The 27,821-nt window shown below is 46.5% G+C and overlaps 2 protein-coding genes across 4 annotated transcripts in view; one reads left to right on the top strand and one right to left on the bottom strand.

Annotated features, from left to right (window-relative positions):
* acad11 (acyl-CoA dehydrogenase family, member 11) overlaps positions 1–27,821 on the bottom strand; it is a 122,188-nt gene that overhangs the window by 53,841 nt on the left and 40,526 nt on the right. The window lies entirely within an intron of this gene.
* Positions 258–27,129, top strand: LOC144480182 (atypical chemokine receptor 4-like). Of its 3 annotated transcripts, none has more exons than XM_078199349.1 (2): positions 258–396; positions 25,587–26,819. In XM_078199349.1, the coding sequence occupies exon 2, from the start codon at positions 25,592–25,594 to the stop codon at positions 26,672–26,674; it is 1,083 nt and encodes a 360-aa protein (XP_078055475.1). In that variant the 5' UTR covers positions 258–396; positions 25,587–25,591; the 3' UTR covers positions 26,675–26,819. The 3 variants fall into 3 exon arrangements, with proteins under 3 accessions (XP_078055475.1, XP_078055485.1, XP_078055466.1); XM_078199359.1 differs by lacking the exon at positions 258–396 and adding an exon at positions 1,192–1,285; XM_078199340.1 differs by lacking the exon at positions 258–396 and adding an exon at positions 2,952–3,083 and having other exon boundaries at positions 25,587–27,129.

The following is a 27,821-nucleotide window of genomic DNA, read 5'->3' as shown; positions in this document are numbered from 1 at the left end:
TACAGCAAAGCTATGACCCGGTATTCAGCAGGCATATGGTTAATTCACTGTGAGGCAAGTCTTTCAATCTCACTGATGCTCAACTGAAGTATGCACCAACAGTAATTACGCACCTGTGACTCGCCCTGCTTGTCTGCCTCTCAGACATAAACAATTGGCAGAAATGTTTATAGATTGTGTTCCTATTGTTGCGGGGGAAAAACAAGTTAGTGTTGGCTGCATGTAGGCAGATTTCACATTCCCGTGTTCAATGCACCATTGTGCTTTCTGACCACCAAAGAAAACGAGTGTCTTTGTAACGAGACAAGAAGCTGAGGCTAACCTTACGGAAATCAGACCTCACTGCAATCCCGGCATCACAAAACAGTTCCTCTCAAGTTAGCAAAGCTTTTCAAGGTGAGTCAACCTTGCCTTAATTATATAATGGCACTGGAGGGGGTGCAGAGGAACTAAGTTGATTCTGGAGTTGAGAGGGTTGGCTTATGAGAAGAGACTGAGTAGACTGGAACTATACTCATTGGAATTCAGAAGAATGAGGGGGGAATCTTATAGAAACATATAAGATTATGAAGGGAATAGGTAAGAAAGAAGCAGGGAGGTTGTTTCCACTGGCGGGTGAAATTAGAACTAGGAGCATGGCCTCAAAATACGGGGGAGCAGATTTGAAGGGACTGAGTTGAGGAGGAACTTCTTCACCCAAAGGGTTGTGAATCTGTGGAATTCCTTGCCCATTGAAGCAGTTGACGCTACTGCTTTTAAGCAAGGATAGATACATTTTTGAGCAGTAAAGGAATTAAGGAATTAAGGGCGGGTAAGTGGAGCTGAGTCCACGAAAAGATCAGCCATGATCTTATTGAATGGCAGAGCAGGCTCGAAGGGCCAGATGGCCGACTCCTGCTCCTAGTTCTTATATTCTCATGTTGTTTAATCAAAGATCATGCAGAGTTAATGATTTCATTAACTTCTCAATCAATGTTTAAGTTCTCTGTGGGTGGAGAGGTATCACACCCAATTGTGGCATTCATAAATCACCTTGTGACTCAGGACCTGGAGCTTTCCCATGGCTGTTCACAGGGGATATTACCTGCAGCAGTTGGCAACATCTGAGGATGAAATAATGTCTTTAACGGAACCAACCCACGCCCTCAGACTTTGTGACAGACTTGATTGTTCTCCAATGATCCTTTAATTTTTTTTAGGCTTTCCAATGCAGTTTTTCATCAAAGCGAGTTAACAATCTCGAATGGGGTTATCAAGAGGTCAATATGACGCCCTCGACAGAAAGGTTTGAAACTTCAGCTGCCCCGATAAAACCTGAATATGTTAAAAAATCTTCCATCCACATACTCCCTTCCCTTCAAAATTTTTTGATTTTGATTTGATTGTCACATGTATTGGTGTACAGTGAAAAGTGTAGTTTCTTGTACGCTATACAAACAAAGCATACCGTTCATAGAGTACATAGGGGAGAAAGAAAGGAGAGGGTGCAGAATGTAGTGTTACAGTCATAGCTAGGGTGTAGAGAAAGATCAACTTAATGCAAGGTAGGTCCATTCAGAAGTCTGACAGCAGCAGGGAAGGAGCTGTTCTTGAGTTTGAGGTCACGTACCAACCGACTGAAGAACAGCTTCTTCCCTGCTGCTGTCAGACCTTTGAATGGACCTGCCTTGCATTAAGTTGATCTTTCTCTACACCCTAGCTATGACCGTAACGCTACATTCTGCACTCTCTCCTTTCCTTCTCTATGTACAGTATGCTTCGTCTGTACAGCGTGCAAGAAACAATACTTTTCACTGTATGCTAATACATGCAACAATAATAAATCAAATCAAGTATAAAAGTTGAAAAGAGAAACCACTGTAGTGAGGTAAGAAATGTAGCAGCCACTCTGCAGAACGGGCAACCAAGGGGGTCATCCGACCCGACTATCTGCCCCTCTACCATGGCTACATTCGCGACCGGGTGTCCCTGGAGAAGGAGCATGCAGTGTCCGAGGGCACTGTTGAGGCCTTTCGTACCCGTTGGGCACCGCAGGGGCTGGGGTGCATTATCCACCCCTTTAGTCACGTGTTAGCTTGATGTTTTAAGTTTCCTTTCTACTTTGCCTTTTCTTTTGGGCGGTTCCCATCTCTTTGGGGGCTGCCTCTTTTAATTTGCCCCTCAGTCAATTTAATCTAGTTTAATCGGTTCGTCGAAAAGTTTGACACTGGGGATAACTCCCCTTGCTTTTCTTCAATCAATATAGCCCCGCCGGTTCTTTTACAACTAGGCAGATGGGGGCTCAATTTAATATTTCAACAGGAAGACAGATACAAAAAGGGAAGAGTGGTTCACAAACTGTCTGCTAAATATGGAATGCAATGATAAAAGTATGTCAAAAATATCACTTTGCGCCTGAAATAGCTTGTTTCTCGCTCAAGATAAAGCTGGGCAAACAATTCTGTTCATGAAGACAATTAATATTTCTTTAAAATATAACAGATGTTGTTTTAATATCTCAAGTTGCAGTGTGTGGTTTTCTGAGCCTGATATATTCATTTCCACTCAACCTTTCTCAACATTCCCTTTTCAAAACTCGCAAAGGCTTTGCATTTCTTCAAACATTTGGACCCAGAAACTCTGACAGCCCCCTCTGCTGAGCAATGTTCAAAGCAGCAATTGCGTCCAGCAGGGAGAGGGGTTTGGCGGGGGGGACACCGGCTTCTCCAGCTCTGAGGATAAGCAGCTAGGTCGTGGGAGTGGGGTCGTCAATTGCAAACATCCACAGAGGAGCGAGGCGGGGGGGGGGGGGGGGGGGGGGAGGCCAACATCAAAGGGCATTCCGAAGGGGGACACTTCACTGTGTGAAGCAGTTACGGGCACAGCTGCTGCAAAGCACTTTAGCTGGTTGGTTGCCTCTTGAGCAATTCTGAGAATTGACAGGTTTCCTTGGAAACTCGTGATAAGACGTAGCAGCAGAACTGAATCGCGGGATTCAAGTCTGAAACCTGCCCAGCACAGAGTCTGAAGGAGAGACGGCTGACACTTTTAGGGAAAGTCTCGACTATAGAGAGAAAAACAAGAGAGAGAAACCTACCGGACAAGTAAGTTATTTTGTTTCAGAGTTAATTTTGCTTTAAAAGGCATCAGGAGGGTTAAGCTACTCAGAATTTTAAAAAGTTTCAAGGTTAGTGTTTGAATAACTATTTAAAAGTTTTGAGATTAATGTGTAAATAACTATTAAATTCTAAGTAGTTATTTACACACTAATCTCAAAACTTTTAAATGCTAAAGAATTATTCACACACTAATCTCAAAACTTTTAAATGCTAAAGAATTATTCACACGCTAATCTCAAAACTTTTAAATGCTAAAGAATTTACACACTAATCTCAACTTTTAAATGCTAGAGTTATTTACACTAATCTCAAAACTTTTTAGAATTTAAAAGTTTTGAGATTAGTGTAAATAACTCTTTCGCATTTAAAAGTTTTGAGATTAGTGTGTGAATAATTCTTTAGCATTTAAAAGTTTTGAGATTAGTGTGTAAATAATTCTTTAGCATTTAAAAGTTTTGAGATTAGTGTGTGAATAATTCTTTAGCATTTAAAAGTTTTGAGATTAGTGTGTGAATAATTCTTTAGCATTTAAAAGTTTTGAGATTAGTGTGTAAATAATTCTTTAGCATTTAAAAGGTTGGAGGTTAGTGTGTGAATTGGGGTTATTCTCCTGAATTGAAAGTTCACTATCACGGCAATTCTGTTCTCCTTGTCTGTTTCATGCATCAACCTTGAAGTATAAAAGAAGGCAACAAGGAAATAAATCTCTCCTGCAATATTGTAAATAATGCAATTTATGTCCAAACAAAAGGAACTCCTTGCTGGCTTAAAATAACATTTGACTTAACTTTCTGAGTTAGCACTCTGTAATCAGTGAGGTCTGGTTTTTGGATTTCAGCTATTTAACAATCCGAATCGATGACTGAGATGAGGGGGCTGAGTGTGTAGCAAATCAAGCTTTCTGATGACACAAAGCTAGGTGGGAAAGTAAGCTGTGAGGAAGTCAAAGAGGATTCAAAGCTTCACTGACAGGTTAAGTGAGTGGGCAGATGGATGGGGGAAGTATGAAGTTATCCACTTGGGAGGAGGCTCGGATGTCCGTGTATATGAATCACAGAGGTTAACATGCTGGTACAGCAAGCAATTAGGAAATAAAATGGTATGATCTTTATTACGAGAGGATAGAGTGGAGATACCTTATTGCAATTGTACAGGGCCTGGGTGTGACCCTCATTGATGTATCATATATTATTTTGTGTCCTTACTGAAGAAATGGTACTTGCTTTAGATAGAGTTCAACAAGCATTCATTAGCACTGCTGCCTCACAGTGCCAGAGACCTGGGTTCAATTCCTTGGCTTGGGTCACTGTCTGTGTGGAGTCTGCATGTTCTCCCGTGTCTGCGTGGGTTTCCTCTGGGGGCTCCGGTTTCCTCCTTCAATCCGAAAGACGTGCTGGTTAGGTGCATTGGCTATGCTAAATTCTCCTTCAGTGTACCCAAACAGGCGCCAGAGCGTGGCAACTAGGGGATTTTCACAGTAACTTCATTGCAGTGTTAATGTAAGCCGACTTGTGATACTAATAAATAAACGTTAGACTTTAAACTTTAAAACTTTCGACTGATTACTGTGATGTGGGGACAGTTCCATGAGGAGAGGTTGAGTAGAATCATAGAATCCCTATAGTGCAGAATGAGGCCATTCGGCCCATCAAGTCCACACCAACTGCCTGACAGTGCAACCCATCCCACCCCTATTCCCGTAACCCCAAGCATCCGCCCCGCCACTCCCCCAACATCCCAGGACACTAAGGGGCAATTCACCGTGGCCAATCCACCCAAACTACACATCTTTGGAGTGTGGGAGGAGACCGGAGCACCTGGAGGAAACCCACACCGACATGGGGAGAACATGCAAACTCCACCTGGAGGTCACCCCAGGCCAGAATCGAACCGGGGTCTCTGGCACTGTGAGGCAGCAGTGCTGAATTCCCTGGTGTTGAGAAGAATGAGAGGCAGCAGAATATAAAATTCTTAAAGGATTTGGCAGAGTGGATAAGAGATGGTTTCCCTGGCTGGGGAATATGTCTAAGGGGTCAACCATACAGTACAGAGGGGCGGAGAAATGTTTTCACTCAAGAGGATTGTGGATCTTTCAAATTCTGTTTCCCAATGTGATGTGATACTAGAGTCAATTTATCATGGCCAATCAACCTAACCTGCACATCTTTGAACTGTGGGAGGAAACTGGAGCACCCGGAGGAAACCCACACAGACACGGGGAGAATGTGCAAACTCCACACAGACAGTGACCGGAATTGAACCCAGGTCCCTGGCGCTGTGAGTCAGCAGTGCTACCCACTGTGCCACCGTACCGCCTGTCTTGGTATACTAAAGGAATTAAGGGATATGGGGCTAGTGCAAGAGGGTGGAGTTGAGGTAGTCTATTGTTTCGAATGGCGGAGCAAGTTCGAAGGGCCGAATGGCCTACCCCTGCTCCTATTTCTTAGGTTGTACCTCACAACCTCAGGCTAAAGGGACGACCCTTTAAAACAGAGATGAGGAGGAATTTCTTCAGCCAGAGGCTGGTGAATCTGTGGGATTAATTGCCGCAGAAGGCTGTGGAGGCCAGGTCATTGAGTGTCTTTAAGACAGAGGTAGATAGGTTCTTGATTAATAAGGGGATCAGGGGTTATGGGTAAATGGCTGGAAAATGGGGATGAGAAAAATATCAGCCATGATTGAGTGGCGGAGCAGACTCGATGGGCCGAGTGGCCTAATTCTGCTCCTATGTTGTATGGTCTTATGGTAAATACCCACATGAATCTGAATGAGGTGTGTCGCATGAGCAATTGTAAATTCAGCTCTGTAGTAAATATTTCCTTATGTTCAGTGGTGCCAATAGTTCCATTAAGTTCCACTCACAGCACTAAACACTTAGATAATACTTATTAAATTGTTAGTTGTCAGTAAATTCTAGGGCATGTTGATGTACAAAAAGGATATTGTGATCTTCACATGAGCCCTCAGTAGTGCTGGTCCAAAATTTCATTCAGCGGATTGCTTAGGTTTAATGAATGGGGTCAGGATGAAATATTAAGCTTTTTATTTCACAGAGAGCCAGTGAAAATAGATCAACGTCAATCTCATGAAATACAATCAGTCTTTTGTGTAATCATATAAAATAACGAACATGCAAGGTTTCTTCATAACAGTGTGCTGTCTTGTTCCATTTAAACAAAGGCGCTTATATTTACCCTCTTGTATCTTTTACCTTCTGAATCTGTGACAAAATCTGCCCTGGGCACCTTTGATTTGATTTATTATTGTCACACGTATTAGTATACAGTGAAAAGTATTGTTTCTTGTGCGCTATATAGACAAAGCATACCATTCATAGGGAAGGAGAGGGTGCAGAATGTAGTGTTACAGTCATAGCTAGGGTGTAGAGAAAGATCAACTTAATATAAGGTAGGTCCATTCAAAAGTCTGATGGCAGCAGGAAAGAAGCTGTTCTTGAGTCGGTCGGTACGTGACCTCAGACTTTTGTATCTTTTTCCCGACGGAAGAAGATGGAAGAGAGAATGTCCGGGCTGCACGGGGTCCTTGATTATGCTGGCTGCTTTTCCAAGACAGCAGGAAGTGTAGACGGAGTTTAAAAATGTGTCTTTTAGTATGTTCCACTTTAAAATCTTACCACACTCACAAACAGAGTCCCCAAGCTGACAGAAATACTCGGGGTCAGAGACTAGCCAACACAATGGACATGTGGCACTTGTTGATGACTGAGAGCAGTCAACAAAATTGTTCACTGTTTTCTGTCTTCCGGGAAACCACAGCTCATTGGGTTTCTTTTTCATAGATTGTATGCTTCCAAATTCATCGCTCAGCGTTTAAGTAAATCCCTTCTGCAAATTTGTTTTTATCTGTGGAATTATGTCCAAACAAATCGCAAAGACTGACAAGTAACATCCTGGCTGAATGACGTGTGTGAAATACATTTAATCAGGGTAGCACAGCGGTTAGCACTGCTGTCTCATGGCGCCAGGGACCTGGGTTCGATTCCCAGCTTGGGTCACTGTCTGTGTGGAGTCTGCACGTTCTCCCCATGTCTGTGTGGGTTTCCTCCGGTTACTCTGAAAGACGTGCTGGTTAGGGTGCATTGGCCATGCTAAATTCTCCCTCAGTGTACCCAAACAGGCGCCGGAGTGTGGCGACTAGGGGATTTTCCAAGTAACTTAATTGCAGTGTTAAGTGGCAATAATAAATTAACTTTATCAGATAAGTATCCAAATTCAATATGGCAAAATATTTTTGTCGCATTTTACCTCACGATGCCAAATAACTGAAAATGTTTAAAGATCCAATATAGTTTTTATAAACAATGTGACACCTTTTCCAGCACAGAGAATGTGATGTTTTATTACCAGATGATAGATTCTCGCTGGTGTGAATTGAAAAGCTGTGGAATGAAAAGAACTACATTCCTTCAGGAGGTGGATAACAGCAAACAAGCTGTATTGTGCAATACCAACTCTTCACTAACAACACCCAGTTATGTGGCACAGTGGTTAGTACTGCTGCCACCCAGCGCCAGGGACCCGGGTTCAATTCCCAGCTTGGGTCACTGCCTGTGCAGAGTTTGCACATTCTCCCCGTGTCTGTGTGGGTTTCCTCCGGGTTCCTCCCACAGTCCAAAGACGTGTTGGTTAGGTGCACTGGCTATGCTAAATTGCTCCTCAGTGTTAGGGGGACTAGCTAAGGTAAATGCATAGGGTTATGGGGATAGGGCCTAGGTGGACTTGTGGTTGTTGTAGACTCGATGGGCCAAATGGCCTCCTGCACTGTAGGGATTGTATGATTCTATGTAGCACCTTTAACACTGCAACACCAATATCCTACCCATGTTCAGGTCATCCCAAGGTGCTTTACTGAGGCATTAAGGGGGACAAGTGGAAAATGGTGGGAAAGGAGATATTCAGTCAACGGGGGTAATCATAAGGAGGATGATAAAGTTGGACAAGTGGAAGGAGCAGAAGGGTTCAGAGTATTCAATAGTGTGAGACGAGGGCATGGTGATCTATAGGAACCTAGGATCAGGAGTAGACCATTCAGCCCCTCGAGCCTGTGCCCCATTCAGTGCGATCATGGCTGATCTGTGGCCTAATTCCAGACACCCATCTTTGACCCAATTCCCTTAATAACAAAAATTTATCTACCTCAATTTTAAAGATAGCAACATATCTAGCATCAACTGCAATTTGTGGAAGAGAGTTCCAAACGTCTGCCACCCCTTGTGTGTGGAAGTGCTTGATAACATCTCTCCTGAATGGTCTGCCTCCTAGTTCCAAAATCTCCAACCGATGGAAATAGTTGATCTTTATCTACCCTGTCTTTTCCTGTTCTGGTGATGGGTGTCGGGAGGTGAGGATGCACAGGGACCAGAATTGGAGGAACAACAGTTTTTGGTGGTACTGGGAGATTCGTAGGGCTGGAGGAGATTACAGAGGGAGGGGAAAATGTTACAGAGAAAGCTAAGCACAAGGATGTAATGTGAGCCATTGTGGAGTAGGGGCCTAGGTAAATCAGCAATGATCTAGGGATTGGGTGAGGGGACATGTTGTGGTATATTTGATTTGATTTATTATTGTCACATGTATTGGGATACAGTGACAAGTATCATTTCTTGCGTGCTATACAAAGCATACCATTCATAGAGTACATAGGGAGATGGAAAGGAGATGGTGCAGAAGGTAGTATTACAGTCATAGCTGAGGTGTGGAGAAAGATCAACTTAATATAAGGTAGGTCCACTCAGACTTTTGATGGCAGCAGAGAAGAAGCTGTGTAGAAGTTCTGCTGTTCAGTGCAGAAGTACAATGCAGAAGAGGCCATTTGGCCCATCGAGTGTACACTGACTCTCTGACAGAATATCTTACCCAGCCCCTCTCCCCCGCCCTACCCCCGTAACCCCACACAGTTACCATGGCTAATTCATTCAACCTACAAACCTTGAGACAGTAAGTGGCAATTTAGCATGGCCAGTTTACCTAACCTATACATCTTTGACAAAGGGTCATCTGGACTCGAAACGTCAGCTCTTTTCTCTCCTTACAGATGCTGCCAGACCTGCCGAGATTTTCCAGCATTTTCTCTTTTGGGAAGAAGCTATTCTTGATAGTGCAAGAGCAGCCTAGTTTTGGATAGGTTGACATTCACAGCATGAAGGCTGGCGTTCATAGAATCATGGAATCCCTACAGTGCAGAAGAGGCCATTCGGCCCATCAAGTCTGCACTGACTCTCTAACAGAGTATCTTACCCAGCCCCTCTCCCCCACCCTATCCCCGTAAACCCACACAGTCACCATGGCTAATTCATCTAACCTACACATCTTGAGACACTAAGGGGCAATTTAGCATGGCCAATCTACCTAACCAGCACATCTTTGGACTGTGGGAGGAAACCAGAGCACCCGGAGGAAACCTATGCAAACACAGAGAGAATGTGCAAACCCCACAGGTTAGGTAAGCCTCAACACCATTGGGTCTGGTGGGTGACAAGGGGATGAATGAAGATTGCAACAGCAGAGGAGGGGATGGTTGATGTGGAGGTGCTTCCTAATATCTCTCCTGAATGGTCTGCCCCAAATTTTTAAACTCTGCCCCCTAGTTCCTAATTTTCTCCTATCAATGAAAATAGATGTAGAAAAGAGGTGCTTTTATGAGGTACAGTCCACAACAGCGGAACTTCTACACATTGTGTCATGGAACAATGGGGCCTTATGCTATTGGAAAATTTCTGTTATTCCTGTATCGTTACCAAGAGCATCAGAGCAGTACGTCAGACATGTTAAGAACAATCTGAGCTTGATAAAGGATCTGCTTGCCAGAGTTCTGTTTAAACTAGACTGTCCAGCTGGGATTGTAAAACGTGATCCCATCTTTCCTCGTTTTTTTATTGAGATATTAAATGACCAGTCACAAAATGTCCTTTAGAAATTAATCAAAGTCGGAACTGCACTAAAGACCCTGTGATCTGTACTCACAGACCAAAGAAAAGCTTTAAACAGCTAAACTTCCTGACCTGAAGAATATTCTGTGAATGGGAAGCTTTAGGTCAGATCAAAGGCAAGTGGTTTAAGTTTATTTATTAGTGTCACAAGTAGGCTTGAATTAACACTGCAATGAAGTTACTGTGAAAATCCCCTAGTCGCCATACTCTGACGCCTGTTCGGGTACACTGAGGGAGAATTTAGCATGGCCAACACACCTAACCAGCACGTCTTTCAGACTGTGGGAGGAAACCCACGCAGACACGGGGAGAACGTGCAAACTCCGCACAGGCAGTGACCCAAGCCGGGAATCGAACCCGGGTCTCGGGCGTTGCGAAGCAGCAGTGCTAACCACTATGCCACCGTGCCGTCCTCATTGTCCAATTTTAATTAGCAAGCACAAAGCTGGTCTGTGAGAATCTACTTCCATATAGGCCTTTCTCTCTGAATAGATCTGGAGGTACGGTTTGGAATTCAGTAGGATTTAACATACTGTCAGTATGAGCTGACTGGATCTGTAAAGTGAGGCCCGGCTGTTCCACCAGGATTTATACAGCATGAAATTCTGTGCTTTGATATCGCCAGACAGCTCAGCACTTTCTCTCCAATTCATTCAGCCTCACCAACTGAAAGACTTATCCTTCCAGGAATCTGGAATCAATTGAGAATTTTTCGACACGGGCGTGCCTGGTCCACACTGTTTATATGTCAGTTTATCATTCCAGAACTGCATGTCCCTATTTAGCCAGCAAGCTCCCAGTTCTGTGCTTTTAGTCCCACTCCCTGGGCTGATTAATGCAAGGCAGCGGAACATTTCTGGACCCAAGCACTAAAAATAACCAGGCGGCCAACTGGAGCAGAGGTTAATTTTCTTAGTTCTAGCCCATATCATCTCTCATTTAAAAAGATGTTTTAAGTGTTAAGTACGTTATCCTGGGAGCTAGAGGAATTGTAAAAAATCCTTCATCTGCAGTTCTGAGAGTGGGTCAGACTTATCTTGTTCTGGTTCTTGATGATAAAGCACTCTGAAAGTGCCGAGCACTGCAATCCTTCAGGTCTCATCTGAGTGTCTATGAATCACCACACCCAGTTTCCCTGAACAAGCTCTTTTCTTGGGAGTCCACACACAAGAAAGGAAATATGTGTGCGTGTGAGGAAGTGTGTGTGTGTGTGTGTGCGTGTGTGAGTGGTATATACAAGTGCACCAGCAAGTGAGGCTGGGTTGAAACACTGAGGGCAATATCCACTAACGTACTTGTGCTATACAGAGCAATATTGAATATGTGGGGGGTGGGGGGGGGTGTGGGGTGGGGGTGGGGGGGGTGGTGGTGGGGGTGGGGGGTGGGGGGGGTGGGGGTGGGGGGGGGTGGGGGTGGGGGGTGGGGGTGGGGGGGTGGGGGTGGGGGGTGGGGGGTGGGGGGGGGTGGGGCAAAATTAAATCCTGTTGTGTCTTTTTTGAGCACAAAAGGTGGGCAGAAAGTACCAATCTTGTGGGACTACGTCTCACACAAGATGAAGTGCGTCTAACGTCAGTTTTGGTTTGTTTGATGCATAGGCGTCCCTGGGGCTGCCTGAAAGAGGCGGAAGACCCCTTGCACTAAGGAACCTAGCACCTGTTTAATGGCATTCCCCCACCCCCCCACAAAACCAATCTAGAATGAGCTCAGTTTGTTCCAAGTTAAAAAGTTAATGTTTATTTATTAACATCACAAGTAGGCTTACATTAACACTTCAATGAAGTTACTGTGAAAATCCCCCAGTCGCCACAATAAGGGAGACTCCTGAAGGCCAGATAGAAAGGACGTAGAGGATAAAAGGGTTAAGATTCATTCACTGAGGCTGAGCTAATTAAAGATTAAGGAAAAAACTGTATCAACAGAAGACAACGCAACATGTTCTTATCTGTTCAACCTCCATGTACAAACTAATCGTGCTGCACAAAAGTGAGGTTGTGAAGATTTGTAGATGAATGCTGAAGCGAGCTTAATGACAAACCTTTGAAGGGACCAATTCCCAGTGGATTGTTCCCCTCTGTTGAATCCTGAGTCCAGCTTTAAATATCGTAAAAGAATAATTCATTTCTTATTTCCAAGCTTTTACTATAGCTCTGGAGATTCTACAATGATGAGATTCAATTCTCTTCTCATTAAAGTAAAACCTAACCAAGGAAACGCTTGCTCAGTCCAGATTGGAGGATGAAGGCTGACAATGTGTCTCTGGTGGTCAGGTGGTATTATGTGAGAGATATTTAACACCATTCATTGCATCCGCAGTTTCTCCTACTGATCCCAAAGATAATGCAAGGAGCTTCTACAGTAATTCTCCCCTACAGCCCAATAGCCTTTTAACTGTACTCAACAGTGTTTAGGAGGATGAGGGGGGGATCTCATTGAAGCTTGCACTCTATCCAGGCCTTTCAGTATTCTGTAAAATTCCATTAGTAGGCGAGACTAGGATCCACGTCCTCAGAATAAAGGGACGACCCTTTAGAACCAAGATGAGGAGGGATTTCTCCAGCCAGAGGGTGGAGAATCTGTGGAATTCACTGCCACAGAAGGCTGTAGAGACCAGGTCATTGAGTATATTTAAGATGTGGAGATGCCGGCGTTGGACTGGGATAAACTTCTTACTGAGTATATTTAAGACAGAGATGGATAGGTTCTTGATTGATAAGGGGAGCAAAGGTTATGGGGAAAAGGCGGGAGAATGGGGTTGAGAAACTTATCAACCATGATCGAATGGCGGAGCAGAATTGAGGGGCTGAATGGCCTAATTTGGCTCCTATATCTTATGGTCTAACATCCCCTCTGTAGGGTCACACCAAGAAATACTGCCTAGAGGGATGTGTTGGAAGGCTGCAAATGCTCTGGGACCAGATCACAGCAACAATAAGTCAGTACCTTCACAGGAGACAGTCAAGAGGAGAGAGACTTGACTCAACTGGACAGGTGCAGATTCACCCAGGCCTGGGATTGGCAACCCAAGAGAGACTTTACAACCCAACAAGTAAAGACTTGCATTTATATAGCACCATTCATGACCTCAGGGAATTTTTACAGCCATCTGGAGTATTTTTGAAGTGCACTCGCTCTAATGATGTTGGAAATGCAGCAGCCAATTTGTGCACAGCAAGCTCCCACAATCAGCAATGTGATCATCTGGTTTAGCAGTGTTGACTAAAGGATAAGTATTGGCCGTGACCCCGGGGAGAACTGCCTGTTTATCATGGTTCAAACATAGATCAAAGCAAACCGGAAGCTTGAAATTTCCAATTAGCAGCCATAAGTACTCCCTTCCTGCAGATTCTGGCTCCGTGTCTAATCCAATGACTCAGCCTTGCTGCAGCTTGGTAAAGACTAGCTCAGATCCAAAGCGAGTTGGAATCCAGATTGTGAATTAAAGCTCCAGACTTGACTCATCATTTTCTCCACCAACCAACACCGTTAAACAGCAACGCCTGGGAGGGAGGAAATGACTGAACTCCCACCTAATCCCATTTGCCAGCACTTGACTGAAGGGACTGGTTCACTCCAGTGGGGATCTTTCGGGGAGCTGGCGGCCCCCGCGGACTGGAGTGAAGGGGGGGGCAATCGGGGTCCCCCAGAGGGTCGGGGATGGAGGGGGGTAAGTGGTGCCCCCTGGACATTGGCAGCTTGACAGTGCCAGAATATGCCCCCAGCACTGCCCAAGGGGCAAAGTGCCCATGCCCAGGGGGCACCTTGTCACTGCCCAATGGGCAGAGCCGAGGGGGTGCGGCAATCAGTGGGGATGGGGGTCCAGCTGCCACTCTGCATAGGGATTGGGGGGGGGGGGAAGGAGGGAGGCCAGTGATCGGGGACTGCCTGTGCGCGGTGGTGGGGGGGTTGCCACAGGAGATCAAGGCTGTGAGGAGGGTGGAGGCTGGGCTGGACACGGTAGAGGGGTCAGCAATCAGGCCGTGGGAGGGGTGGAGGGCTGGCTTTGCGGGGTCGCTGGCCACTGATTGAGCTGGCCAGATCTCAGCGCTGACAGATCAGCGCACGCGCAGTGGCCCACTCAGCCCTATGCTGCCGGCCTCTTGGGTGGGGATTGGCCCCGCTCCCCGAATTCTGGAGTGATTCATGCGAGGGCACTCTGCGGTGCACAGAGTGCGGGAGGTTCATTTTTAAACTCCTGCTGAAAAAAACAGCGTGATTTACTCCAGTTTTTACACAAATTCAACACTTAAAATGTTTTTGGGGAGAATTTGGCCCTCATTTAGAACCATAGAACCCCTACAGTGCAGGAAGAGGCCATTCAGCCCATCGAGTCTGCACCGACCACAATCCCACCCAGGCCCTACCCCCATATTTTACCCGCTAATCCCTCTAACCTACGCATCTCAGGACACTAAGGGGCAATTTTTAGCATGGCCAATCAACCTAAGCCGTACATCTTTGGACTGTGGGAGGAAACCGGAACACCCGGAGGAAACCCACGCAGACACGAGGAGAACGTGCAAACTCCACACAGACAGTGATCCGAGCCGGGAATCGAACCCAGGTCCCATGGAGCTGTGAAGCGGCAGTGCTAACCACTGTGCTACCGTGCCGCCCTCTTAAGGTGCCGTCATCTTAAGATTTATCCCAGGAATTAGCCGAGTGAACATTCTCTGAACTGGTTACAATGCAAGATGCAACCTGGTTATGAGAGACTTCGTGGAACCGCTACAGTCCATTCAGCCTATCGAGTCTGCACCAACTCTCTGACAGAGTACCTTACCCAGGTCACTGCTGTCCCTATCCCTGTAACCCCACTAACCTACACATCTTTGAACACTAAGGGGCAGAATTGGCCAATAAACCTAACCTGCACATCTTTGGAGTGTGGAGTTGTATGGAACATTGGTGAGGCCACAGCTGGTGGACTGGGTGCAGTTCTGGTCGCCACATTATTGGAAGGTTGTGATTGCACTGGAAGGGGTGCAGAGAAGATTCACCAGGATGCTGCCTGGGATGGAGCATTCAAGTTATGAGGAGAAGTTGGATAGACTTGTTTTCGTTGGAGCAGAGAAGGCTGAAGGGTGATCTGATCGAGGTGGACAAGATTATGAGGGACATGGACAGAGTGGATAAGGAGCAGCTTCGTTGAAGGGTCAGTCACGGGTGGTGCATGGGTTCAAGGTGAGGGGCAGGATTTTAAGGGGGATGTGAGGAAAAATCTTTTACCAAGAGAGTGGTGATGGTCTGGGATGTGCTGCCTGGAAGGTTGGTGGAGGAGGGAAGCCTCACATCCCTTATAAAATATCTGGATAAGCACTTGGCATGCCATAACATTCAGAGCTATGGGCCAAGTGCTGGTAGATGGGATTGAATGGGAGTTCAGGTGGTTCTAATGTGTCGGTGCGGACCTGAAGTGCAGAAGAGCCCCTTCGGCCCAATGTGATTCTATGAAACCGGAGCACCCGGAGGAAACCCACGCAGACACGGGGAGAATGTGCAAACTCCACACAGTCACCCAAGGCTGGAATTGAGCCCGGGTCCCTGGTGCTGTGAGGCAGCAGTGCTAACCACTGTGCCACCGTGCCACCCTCTTGAAGTAATTGAAGTGGGGGGTGAAGGGGTCAGGAAAGGGAAGGATGGAGGGAGACTCTACCTGCCTGTCCAGGAAAACCATAAGGAATTTTAAAAGGATACATCGAAGAGGACTATATTCCATTTACTCCAACCCACACAAATAAATAAAAGTCGGTGTGACAAAAGACAGATACAAATTCCTGTGTCATGATGTTTTGGGAGTTAAGTAGCCTTTCACAACAGTTCCCAAAAACAGGAGATAATGATACAAGCTGCACTGGCACACAAATGATGCTATTCTGCCAAAGGTTTCAAATCCAACCAGAAGCAGAGGCCCAGTTTGAGCTCAAAAGGTGCTCTGGCTTCCCTCAACTGATGTAAAAATTCTCCGCATGGATCAGTGGGCGGCAACTCTCCGCCCTGAGTCTGAGGGTTGTGGGTTCAAGTCCCGCTGCAGGGCCTGAGTATAAAGTTCAAGATTGACCCTCTAATGCAGTACTGAGGGAGTGCTGCACTGTCAGAGGTGCCGTCTTTCAGATGATTTGATTTATTATTCTCACATGTATTGGGATACAGTGAAAAGTATTGTTTCTGGCACGCTATACAAAGCATACCATTCATAGAGTACATGGGAGCGAAGGAAAGGAGAGTTTTTTTTTAGTTTATTTATCAGTGTCACAGGTGGGCTTACATTAACACTGCAATGAAGTTACTGTGAAAATCCCCTACTTGCCACATCCCAGTGCCTGAGGGAGAATTTAGCATAGCCAATGTACCTAACCAGAACGTCTTTTGGACTGTGGGAGGAAACCGGAGCACCCAGAGGAAACCCACGCAGACACGGGGAGAACGTGCAGACTCCGCACAGACAGTGACCCAAGCCAGGAATCAAACCCTGGTCCCTGGCGCTGTGAGGCAGCAGTGCTAACCACTGTGCCACCGTGCTGTCCGTGCAGAATGTAGTGTTACAGTCATAGCTAGGGTGTAGGGAAAGATCAACTTAATGCGAGGTAGGTCCATTCAAAAGTCTGACAGCAGCAGGGAAGAAGCTGTTCTTGAGTCGATCGGTACGTGACCTCAGACTTTTGTATCTTTTTTCCGGCGGAAGAAGGTGGAAGAGAGAATGTCCGGGGTGCGTCGGGTCCTTAATTATGCTGGCCACTTCTCCGAGGCAGCGGAAAGTGTAGACGGAGATGGATGAGACATGAACCCTATCAAACTTTTCGGGTGGATGCAAACATCCCATGGCCGCTATTTCGAAGAAGAGTAGGGGGTATTCTTATCAGTAATTATCCCTCAATCAACATGACATATTACCTGGTCGTTATCACACTGCTGTTTGTGGAAGCTTGCTGTGCACAAAGTGGCTGGGGGTGTTTCCCACATTTTAAGTGTCATTGGCACTTTGGGATTTTCCCAATCTGTGCTGTCCAGGCCCCTTTGAAAAGCCCTGGGCTATAGAGACCACAAGGTCCGTCTATCTTAAATGGTAGGTTAAAGTCCACTAGGTTTATTTGGTAGCATGAGCTTTGTGAGCGCTGCCCCTTCATCAGGACTCACCTGTTGAAGGGGCAGCGCTCCGAAAGCTCGTGATTCCAAATAAACCTGTTGGACTTTAACCTGGTGTTGTGAGATTTCTTACCGTGCCCACCCCAGTCCAACGCCGGCATCTCCACATCATATCTTAAATGGTTCTGCAGAGAACTAATTGAATACATGGCATCTTGCTGTATGGTGTTGCCTTGATCTGAATAGCTGATATGTTGGTAAGGACTTATTCAAATCTGTACCTCAAGGTCCTTCATTTCTCGAAAGTGCAGGTCACCAGTTCCTGCTCCATATTCTCTAAGATCAGACTACAAGGTCAAAGGGATCTTCAAAATGTTTTACCGTGTTCTGGTTTTAGGTGGAGGGAGGACAGGAGGAGGGCACCATATAGACCAACGGGAATGAAAGCCCCATGGGTTGAGCCAAATGGTTAGACATGGTCCAAAGTTGTGATTGGGCTCAGGGGAAGCCCTGGGCTTTCCTTATGGGGCGTGGAGGAACACACCTTTTTCTATAAGGAAAGACAGTTCACAGGGTTACAGCCCAGAAGGAGGCCATTTGGCCCATCGTATTTCAAGCTGGCTCTAAGATGGAGCAATTTACCCAGTGCCATTCCCCTGCCTTCTCCCCACAACCCTGTACATCCTTCCTCCGCATATTATAATCCAAATCCCTCCTGAAGGCTTCAATTGAATCTACCTTCATCATGCCCTCAAACAGCGGATCCTAAACCCCTCGCTGTGTGGAAAAATCTCATGTCTCCATTGATTCTTCTGCCAATTATCTTGAACCTGTGCCCTCTCGGTAACGATCCTTCCACCAAGGAAAAAGAGGCCAAGGGGAATCATTTTTTTCCTATCTACACTGTCGAGTCACCTCATGATTCTGAATACCTCGACCAGCTAACAATCCTGGCTTGATAAGTGGGTTTGGCACTTTTGGAATTAAAATTGGGGGCAGCACGGTGGCAAAGTGGTTAGCACTGCTGCTTCACAGTGGCAGGGGACCCAGGTTCAATTCCCGACTTGGGTCACTGTCTGTGCGGAGTCTGCACGTTCTCCCCATGTCTGCGTGGATTTCCTCTGGGTGCTCCAGTTTCCTTCCACAGTCTGAAAGAATTTTAACCTTAAAATTGCCTCCTAAGACACTAACATTTAAATATTAATGAGATCTCCCTGGCCTGCAGCGTAACACTGCCAGAAACAGCACTAGTCTAAAACGCCAGCAGGCCAGAGTGCGTGGTGAAGGCAATGGGAAGCACCCAGCCGCCATTTTAACCACCCCCCCAACTGCCCAGGCTCCTGTTTGGGATGTCCAGGGTTAAATTCAGGCCCATTGGGCTTACATAAGACAAGGCTTAAAATGCTAGAATACAAGAGCAGGGATGTACTTCTGAGGCTGAATAAGGCTCTGGTCAGACCCCATTTGGAGTATTGTGAGCAGTTTTGGGCCCCATATCTAAGGGAGGATGTGCTGGCCTTGGAAAGGGTCCAGAGGAGGTTCACAAGAATGATCCCAGGAATGAGAAGCTTGTTGTATGAGGAACGGTTGAGGACTCTGGGTCTGTACTTGTTGGAATTTAGAAGGATGAGGGGGGATCTTATTGAAACTTACAGGATACTGCGAGGCCCGGATAGAGTGGACGTGGAGAGGATGTTTCCACTAGTAGGAAAAACTAGAACCAGAGGGCACAACCTCAGGCTAAAGGGATGATCCTTTAAAAGAGAGATGAGGAGGAATTTCTTCAGCCAGAGAGTGATGAATCTGTGGAACTCTTTGCCGCAGAAGGCTGTGGAGGCCGGGTCATTGAGTGACTTTAAGACAGAGATAGATAGGTTCTAGATTCGTAAGGGGATCAGGGGTTATGGGGAAAAGGCAGGAGAATGGGGATGAGAAAAATATCAGCCATGATTGAATGGCGGAGCAGCCTCGGTGGGCCGAGTGGCCTAATTCTGCTCCGATGTCTTATGGTGACATCCCGTACCCAACTCTTCCCAGAATTGCAGTTTTGGGCAGCATTTTCGAAACAACAGATCTCACAGGATTATCTGCCTATTCAAGTAACCCCTTCCTGGTTATATTACATCATCAATCATTATCCAACTTGCCATCTCCTCGCACCATCCCAACAGCTCTGATAAGCAATTAATGTCTTCAAAGAGGATAAACTTCTCTGTGAGGTGTCGAGGGACTGATCAGAGAAGCCGAGCGAACAACATTTTCACTAAAGATTGAATTCTCATGTTGATTATTTCTCTGTCCGAGTACCAATCTTTTTATTCCCTTTGGCAATGGCTGGGATTTCCTTCACTAATCTAAGCGTGGCTGGGCCTACTGTACTTCGACAAGACTAGGGTCAAATTTAACATCACCTATGAACCATAAATACAATCTCCCCCCACCATCTCTCCAGCAATCTGAGGTAAAGTTGGTATTGTCACTAGTCACATCGCTTCAAAACTGACACACCCCAAAAATGAAAAATGCCAACCCGCAAAAAGTACAATTGAGAGAGCGCAGAAACGATTCACAGGAATGATTCCAGGGATCATAGTATCACAGCTTGGTGTGGCTTCTGCTCTGCCCAAGACCGCAAGAAACTACAAAAGGTCATGAACGAAGCCCAGTCTATCACACTAACCAGCCTCCCATCCATTGACTCTGTCTACACTCCCCGCTGCCTCGGAAAAGCAGCCAGCATAATTAAGGACTCTGCGCACCCCGGACATTCTCTCTTCCACCTTCTTCCGTTGGGAAAAAGATACAAAAGTCTGAGGTACAAAAGTCAGATACAAAAGTACCAACCAAGTCAAGAACAGCTTCTTCCCTGCTGCCATCAGAGTTTGTTGAATGGACCGGAAGTGGCCCTCGGGGCCGATTCCATTTCGGATTTCAGATCATTTTTGTTTCCAGATACCGTGTATAAACTTACGTTATGTTGGCCTAATCTAGCGACAGTCTGAAGTAAATAACATGGTTGAAAAAGTAAGACGTATCACTGAATGATAAAAATAGAACACCTGTAATTTTCTTCTTGACACATTCATAAGGTAAGACTAACAACTAGACTTCCCGTGCTATAGGTCGATTCAGGTTGGATAAAGTATGGTTTTTGGATATCTTCGGTTTTACAGATAAATCGGGAACTCGGCCTGTACTCGCGAGGAGTCGTGGATTTTGCTAAGATCTCCTCGGTGAAGTCTTATTGACAATAAATTTAACTGAACATTCGCCTCAAAGCTTTGATACTGATCTAGAAAGGCTCCAAAGATGTGTGGGTTAGGTGGATTGGCCATGCTAAATTGCCCCTTAGGGGGACTAGCAGGGGGTTATGGGGATAGGTCATGGGTGGAATTGTGGTAGGCGCAGACTCGATGGGCCAAATGGCCTCCTTCTGCACTGTAGGGATTCTATGATTCACCTCTGTAACAGGTCACTGAACACTAAAATTAGCTGGACTTGGTCTGAAATGTTTTGAAATGTGTTTTGGAGCCAATAAATGCAAAGTATTTCCTTCTCTGCAGTGAATTTCTGTTGCAAATCATGGCGCCATCACAAATTCTTAATCTTTTCTCACACTCCCACCCTGAGAAATGCACGAATCAGCCACGCTCGGGTGAACATGCAAGCAGAGGGGGAAGAAAAGAAGAAGTTACGCTGATTTTCTTTCTCAGTCACCTCTCCAGGTCTTGTGACAACCGTGAGAATTAATAGTAACAGTGCGGTTCATTTGGTCCAGACTTTACAACTGAGTGATTGACAAAACAGACATCAGTAACTAACTGACGTCTCCAGAATTAGGCTAACGACTAACTGTGAGTTTGCTGGAACTCTGGACTGTTCAGTACCAGGCACACTCATAACACCATCAACAATGGCTTAAAAACCTGGTATACAAGTCTTTTGTACCAAATCCGTGTATGCAAAACTTGCTTTAAAGTCACGTTGACAATGGCTAGTTTCTCCATTCTGGCCCAATGTATATTTCCTTGCGTAAATTGGAAAGCAAGATAAATTAGGTTGCACCATTGAACCATAGGGTGGCACAGTGGTTTGCACTGCTGCCTCACAGTGCCAAGGGACCTGGGTTCAATTTTAGCCTTGGGTCACTGTCTGTGTGGAGTTTGCACATTCTCCCCGTGTCTGCGTGGGTTTCCTCCGGGTGCTCCGGTTTCCCCCCACATTCCAAAAACGTGCGGGTTAGGTGGATTGGCCGTGCTAAATTGCCCCTTAGTGCCCCAAAATGTGCAGGTTATATGGATTAGCCATGGTGAATGTGTGGGGTTACGGGGATAGGGCAGGGGTGAGGGCCTGGGTAAGATACTCTGTCAGAGACTTGGTAGATAGATCGAACGGCCTCTTCTGTATTGTAGGGATTCTATGGTTCATTTCCAACTGAATGTAAAGGAGGCGTCTAACATCTCCAGGTTTCAATCCAAGGTCAATGCTGGGTCGGATTCTCCCCCTGGGCTTCAGGACTCCACCATCCAGCTCACAATTGGGATCAGAAGCCTGCACTGTGTCGGGAACAGTCACTCACCTGTGATTTTCCCCAACAGGCAGAGAGGGCCTCTCAGCCTGGCTGGTGCACTGGCCTCCCAGTCTCCTGCTGGGAGTGAGGCCTCCTCCAGGCAGCTGCTTTGTTCCCCAACACCTACAACATTAGGCTTTGATAGGGCGTTATGAATCGACGACCCACCACTTGTGAACAGCTTGCCCTGCCCTGCCACCCTGTGCCATGCAATAATGGCCCAGGGTCTGACCGAGCTGGGGAAGGGGCATGCCAACTGGCCACCCGAATTTTCGCACTGCCCGCCCGCCCTTCCTGCTCACCCACACCCACCAGAGTCTAAAGCTTCTGCAGCTTGAGTCAGGAAACAAGCAAAGTACGTCAAGGGTGAATTCCTTCCTGTCTGGTTTCCCTGCAATTCTCTGGAGGAAACTGGGAACACTACATTCCTTACCATAGAATCAGAGAATCCCTACAGTGCAGAAGGAGGCCATTCGGCCCATCGAGTCTGCACCGACTCTCCGACAAGAGCATCTTACCCAGGCCCTCTCTCCCACCCTAACCCCGTAGCCCCACACATTTACCACGGCCAATCCATCCAACCTACTGATCTTGGGACACGAAAGGGTATTTTGTTTTACCACAGCCAATCCACACAGCCTGCAAATCTTTTGAATAACACAGCACAGGAGGCCATTCGGCCCATCGTGCTGTCACCGTCTCTTTGAATGAGCTGTCCAATTTTTGATTTGATTTATTATTGTCACATGTATTAACATACAGTGAAAAGTATTGTTTCTTGCGCGCTGTACAGACAAAACATACCGTTCATAGTGAAGGAAAGGCGAGAGTGCAAAATGTAGTGTTACAGTCATAGCTAGGGTGGAGAGAAAGATCAACTTAATGCAGGGTGGTTCCATTCAAAAGTCTGACGGCAGCAGGGAAGAAGCTGTTCTTGAGTCGGTTGGTACGTGACCTCAGACTTTTGTATCTTTTAGTTAGTCCCCCTCCACAGCTCATTCCCTCTGATCTTTCAAGTAGGAATCCAATTCTCTTTCTAAATTCCTTGTTGAATCTGCTTCCTCCACCCTCTCAGGCTGTGCGTTCCAGATCACAACTCGCACTGCCTTAATGCTTTGTCTTCTCACAAGATTGCCATTGTCAATTCAAGAGCTCCTTGACAAGAGGTGCAAAGCTCACGTTTGCTTGAGAGGTTTCACTTGGCCCAAGAATGCGAGTTTAAAACCAATGCAAAGAAAGGTTTAACCTCGCTATTTTATCATCTAATTGAATATTCAACAATAGCATCGAGTCTTACAACCAGTCCCGCTTTTAAATGTTCAGAGACTCTCTCAACCTTTAATTAATCCATTCATCAGCTTACACAAGGTCTACATGCAAATAAACTGCCTTCTCTTTGAGGCAGACTTCATAATGAATGTCACAATCATTGCATTTGCATTAAGGGTGGCACGGTGGCTAGCACTGCTGTCTCACAGTGCCAGGGTCCCGGTTTGGATTCCCGGCTTGGGACACTGTGTGGAGTCTGCATATCCTCCCCGTGTCTGCGTGGGTTTCCTCCAGGTGCTCCGGTTTCCTCCCACAGTCCAAAGATGTGCGGGTTAGGTTGATTGGCTAGTGTCCCGGGATGTATGGGTTAGAGGGATTAGCAGGGTAAATGCGTGGGGATAGGGCCTGGAGTGGGATTGTTGTCGGTGCAGACTTGATGGGCCAAATGGTCTCCTTCTGCACTGCAGATATTCTTCGATTCTATGACTTGCGATATCGCAATGTAGGAGGCCATTCGGCCCGTTGTGTTGTCACTGGTTCTCCGAATGAACAATTTCCTTTGTGCCATTCTCCTGCCTTCTCCCCATAGCCCTGCAAATTCTTCCTTTGTAGATAACTGTCTAATTCCCTTTGGAATGTGATCAATCCTGCCTCCTCCACATATTCAAGCAGTGCATTCCAGACCTTAACCACTCACTGCGTGAAAAACCTTTTCCACTTATCAGTTTTAAATCTGTGCACTCTCATTCTTAATCCCTTCACAAGTGGGAACAGTTTTTAAGTTTATTTGTTAATGTCACAAGTAGGCTTACATTAACACTGCAGTGAAGTTACTGTGAAAATCCCCAAGTCACCACACTCCGGCGCTTGTTCGGATACACTGAGGGAAAATTTAGCAGGGCCAATGCACCTAACCAGTTTGTCCCCATCTACCCTGCCTGGGCCCCTCATCATTTTCAATATCTCTATCAAACCTCCTCTTAGCCTCTTTTTCTCCAAAGTCCCAACTTCTCCAATCTACCTTTATAACTGATGTTCCTCACCTCTGGAACCATTCTGGTGAATCATTTCTGAGCTGTCTCCAATGCACTGTGATCCATGATGTCCCGTTTTTGGGCACAGGGATCATTTCCCCATGCCCAGTAGGTGCCCATCAAAAAAAGACCCGAAAATGACATTCTAGAACAATTGGTATCACTGGTAATAAGAGTCATATCATGATTTGGCGATACTGTGCTAACCACTATGCCACCATGGATGGCACGGTGGTGCAGTGATTAGCATTGCTGCCTCACAGCACCAGGGACCCGGGTACGATTCCCGGCTTGGGTCACTGTCCTTGTGGAGTCTGCACGTTCTCCCCGTGTCTGCGTGGGTTTCCTCCGGGTACTCCGGTTTCCTCCCACAGTCCCAAAGATTTGCTGGTTAGGTGCATTGGCCATGTTAAATTCTCCCTCAGTATACCCGAACAGGCACTGGAGTGTGGCGACCAGGGGATTTTCATAGTAACTTCATTGCAATGTTAATGTTAGCCTACTTGTGATTAATAAATAAACTTTAAACTTTACTTTAAACATTTCAGTTTGACTGAGGGAGTGCTGCATTGGCAGAGGTGCTATATTTTGTAAGGGAAATATTAAACCATCTGCCTATTGAAATCATGGAATCCCCATGGTACAGAAGGAGGCCATTCGGTCCATTGAGTCCACACTGACTCTCCAACAGAGCATCTTACCCAGGCCCTATCCCTTGTAACCCCACACATTCACCCTGCCAATCCCTACTGACATAGACTCATAGAGTCAAGTCATAGAGGTTTACAGCATGGAAACAGGCCCTTCGGCCCAACTTGTCCATGCGCCCTTTTTTTAAACCCCTAAGCTAATCCCAATTGCCTGCGTTTGGCCCACATCCCTCTATACCCATCTTACCCATGTAACTATCTAAACACTTTTTAAAAGACAAAATTGAACCCACCTCTACTACTACCTCTGGTAGCTTGCTCCAGACACTCACCACCCTCTGTGTGAAAAAATTGCCCCTCTGGATACTTTTGTATCTCTCCCCTCTCACCTTATGGAAAGAAAAGATCTCATCAAACCATTTAAAGAGCCAGGTGTCCCCCTATTGCACTAGCCAATATTCTTCTTTCAATAACAAGCAGCAAAAAAAATCGTCAATTATTATTTGTGGAATCTTGCTGTGCACAACTTAAGCAGAACAATTGGCTCCAGAGCAATGACTAAGAGAGTGATGGTGTGGAGATGCCGGTGTTGGACTGGGGTGGGCACAGTAAAAAGTCTCACGACACCAGGTTAAATTCCAACAGGTTTATTTGGAATCACGAGCTTTCGGAGCGCTGCTCCTTCATCAGGTGAGTGACCTGATGGCTCACCTGAGGAAGGAGCAGCGCTCCGAAAGCTCGTGATTCCAAATAAGCCTGTTGGACTTTAGCCTAGTGTTGTGAGACTTCTTACCATGAGAATGACGGATTGGTTAAGAGATGCTTCGGGATGTTCTGAATGTTTGATATCATGTCAGATGAATAAAACTCCTTCCCACAATTCTTTCCCGGACGTATTACTTGGATAACACGGTTGTTCTTGGTCCTTTCCAGGAACCATGGAGGATGAGGAGAGTGAATTTGACTACCAGAATTACATGGACAATGGGACTTACGTCGACTACAAAAATTACAGCTTCAACTATGATGATTATTACTACATTTGTGAGAAGGATAACGTTCGGCAGTTTGCCAAGTACTTCCTGCCACCATTTTACACAGCAACGCTGATCATTGGACTTGCCGGGAATTCCCTGGTGGTGGCCATTTACACCTATTACAAAAGGATCAAATCAAAGACGGACTTGTACATTTTGAACCTGGCCATTGCTGACTTGCTGCTTCTTGTCACTCTCCCCTTCTGGGCGGTCTACGCGGTCCACGGGTGGGTATTAGGGGTGGCCATGTGCAAAATCTCCTCTGCTTTCTTTGTCATGAATTTCAGTGCCAGTATGCTCTTCCTCGCCTGCATCAGCGTCGACCGGTACTTTGCCATCTCCAAGGTGACGAGCGTGCCCACCGTAGGGAGCAGGGGCAAGTTGGCCTGCTTGTGCGTGTGGCTGGCCGCCATACTGCTGAGTGTTCCCGACTTCATTTTCACTTCTGTGCACAAGACGGAAATCAGGACCCTGTGCATCGCCGTCTTCCCCTCCCACATGGCCCGTCCGGCCAAGGCGACCATCCAGGTCTTTGAGATCCTCCTGGGGTTTGCGATCCCGTCTCTGGTGATGCTGTACTGTTACTCGGCTGTGGCCCGGGCTGTGTGCAGGGCTCCGAACGGGAAGAAGCGCAGAGCGTTCAGGGTGCTCCTGGCCGTTGTGGGCGTCTTCTTCCTGACCCAGCTGCCCTACAACATCGTCCGCTTCTGCCACTTGCTCGACACGGTGCACATGCTCATCAACAACTGCGACGGCAGCAGACGGATGGACATCGCCACCCAGGTCACGGAGAGCATCGCTCTCTTCCACAGCTGCCTCAACCCCATCCTGTACGCCTTCATGGGAGCATCGTTCAAAGGCTACATTATGAAGGCGGTGAAGGAGTACAGCTATCGCCGCAGGCACCAGAACCAGTCCATCACTCTCGAGTGCTCCTTCACTTCCCTGTCCCAGTCAGAACATACCAGCAGCTTCACTATCTAACGAAGCCACTGCATCAAGGCTCTGCTCACGGCATCTTCCAGCAAGTCCGCCATTCTCCCATGCTCACTCCAGGTGACCAATGGCAAGCCCTGTCACTACCTCCCCCCCAACCCCGCGTCTCATCGCCCTTTGCTATGTCCTTTCTCACCATACCCTGAGAGAGGCTGTTGGCATTGTCTCACTTCTTCTCCTCACCTCCCTCAGTCCACATCTCAACGCTGTCCAACCCTCTGATTGTTCTTCCCCCTCTTCTGCTTTTATCCTCAGTTTCTCCTTCAGTTGTTGCCAGGACCAAAACTGTCAGATCTGCGTTTCCAATCTTGGCTACCTTTCTCTCTCGGCCGTACTTAGAAGCCATTTTGCTTCCTGAACTTCTACTCTTGATCTAACCAATCTTTCCATCTATTCAGCTGATCCTCCTCCAAATCCTCATTTCAAAGTCTGTTATCCCCCCTCTCACCTTCAACCTTCAGAGTCCATAGAACCATAGAACCCCTACAGTACAGAAAGAGGCCATTCGGCCCATCGAGTCTGCACCGACAACAATCCCACCCAGGCCGTATCCCCATATCCCTACATATTTACCTACTAATCCCTCTAACCCTCATATTTACCCACTAATCCCTCTAATCTACGCATCCCGGGACACTAAGGGGCAATTTAGCTTGGCCAATCAACCTAACCTGCACATCTTTGGACTGTGGGAGGAAACCGGAGCACCCAGAGGAAACCCACGTAGACACGGGGAGAATGTGCAAACTCCGCACAGACAGTGACCCGAGCCGGGAATCGAACCCAGGTCCCTGGAGCTGTGAAGCAGCAGTGCTAACCACTGTGCTACCGTGCCGTCCAACACTTCCTTCCATAGAGTGCAACATCTCACACTCGTGACTGGTCCCAACGTTTTCTCAGCTTCATGTTGCAAAGAATTGAGTTCCCTCTATGTTTCATGAGAAAATCAAATTCTATTCCACTCCATTGATTTGTTAAGGATTTTCTCTAACGTTCACCCTCCTCGCTGAGCAGAATTAGTGTTATCCAGAATTAATGGGTGTTAGGTCAACATACAAGGTGGCCTAGCAGGTAAATCAACATGCACCTAAATAATGTCTCGCATGTCAGAATTTTCTTCAAAATAATTATTTGC

This window comes from Mustelus asterias, chromosome 2 (genome assembly GCF_964213995.1).
Source record: "Mustelus asterias chromosome 2, sMusAst1.hap1.1, whole genome shotgun sequence".
NCBI classification, from domain to species: Eukaryota; Metazoa; Chordata; class Chondrichthyes; order Carcharhiniformes; family Triakidae; genus Mustelus; species Mustelus asterias.
The sequence above is the reverse complement of the archived record's forward strand: the minus strand, read 5'-3'. Positions and strand labels throughout refer to the sequence as shown.